This window comes from Mandrillus leucophaeus, unplaced genomic scaffold (assembly GCF_000951045.1).
Source record: "Mandrillus leucophaeus isolate KB7577 unplaced genomic scaffold, Mleu.le_1.0 Scaffold99, whole genome shotgun sequence".
Taxonomy (NCBI): Eukaryota; Metazoa; Chordata; class Mammalia; order Primates; family Cercopithecidae; genus Mandrillus; species Mandrillus leucophaeus.
This window is the reverse complement of record NW_012110807.1, coordinates 571,644-572,859: the sequence shown is the minus strand read 5'-3', so window position 1 is coordinate 572,859 and position 1,216 is coordinate 571,644. Positions and strand designations below refer to the sequence as shown.

Genomic DNA, 1,216 nt, shown 5'->3' with positions numbered 1-1,216 from the left:
TCTGTGTGCCCTCTGACTGCCCGTGCCTGGCTCCTGCCCGGACAGGGCCTGAGCTGCAGTTCCTGCTGGGGACAGGGCATCTGTGCTCACCGTGTGGCTGAGACTGCTCCCAGGAGGGCTGGCTGGTGGATTCTTGGGCTCCGGGGCTGGGCTGGGCAGAGCTGCTCTGGGTCCTTGTCCAGGAGGCATGGGCCCTGGGCTCTCCCCGCTTTATATGGCCCGCAGGGTGCTTGCCGCTGTGCCGACTGCCTGCTGCGCATTCCTGACCCTGGGATTCCATTGGGGACGCCGGTGGTGAAGGGGGCAGTGCTGACTGCATTGATTAAAAAAAAACCTAACACAGGATGTGGTCTGATGAGAGGGCAGGCGGGCTGCCCTTTGGAGGAGAGCAGACAGCATCATTAACTGCAAATTGCGGGCACAGACCCTTGAGTCCCTTGGTGGGGGTTCCAAGCCCACCCTTCATCACCCTAAGGGTCCTGTCTTTGTTGGGTCGGCCTCTCACTCTCCAGAGAGGACATGGGGTGGGTGGACATCTACCCCCGACACACCTGCCCAGCTAGCAGGATGGCTCCCATGGGCAGGAAAGTCACAGAAACCCATGAGGCCCGTGTTTCAGAGGCACAGGACTGTGTGGCTAAGCCAGGTGCACCTCCCCGGCAGGTGGAGCCCTCGGCGGCATGTTCTCCAGGAACCAACCAAGGGGGCACCGCAGATGCCCCGGACGGCAGTGGAGCATTTGCCTGTGGCCCCCAGCCCCTCCTGCCCCGTGCCCTGGGCAGCCCCCGACTGTCGCTGAGGGTCACCTCTGGGAGGCCAGCGGGAGGACCCAGCCTCTGCTCCTTGCCCGGCAGAGATTCTCCCTCCACTGAAAGCAGGCAGGTGGGTGATGAGGCGGCCCCACCCCACCACTGTCGGAAACAGCACACAGGACCTCCCCCAGTCCAGGGGCCTTCACCCAGCTGACCTACCCGTGCATCTGGGGGGTCAGAAGTCATGGGAATAGAGAGCCTGTGGACACTTCCCCAGTGACCTGAGGAAGGCGTTGGAATCTCAACCCCCACTTCAGGGCTGAGCGCCCAGTTCGAGCAGAGGGTCTGTGGATTGAAGCTGGTGACTGAGCTGTGCTGGCCAGAACCGGCTTCCATCCCCCAGGCCGGGGCTGCCTCCGATGGCCTGAGGTGCCCCTGTCCTGTGTGTGTGTGTGTGTGTGTGT

General features: G+C 63.2%; 1 protein-coding gene across 1 annotated transcript in view; it reads right to left on the bottom strand.

Moving 5' to 3' along the window:
- Positions 1-1,197, bottom strand: part of QRFP (pyroglutamylated RFamide peptide) — a 10,073-nt gene extending 8,876 nt beyond the window's left edge. The window contains exons 1-2 of the mRNA XM_011971146.1: positions 972-1,197; positions 91-376 (exon numbers count right to left, since the gene is read on the bottom strand). Of these exons, the coding sequence (XP_011826536.1) occupies positions 91-189 (99 nt within the window). The 5' untranslated portion in view covers positions 190-376; positions 972-1,197. The remainder of the gene's footprint in view (positions 1-90; positions 377-971) is intronic.
- Between the last annotated feature and the right edge of the window lie 19 nt (positions 1,198-1,216).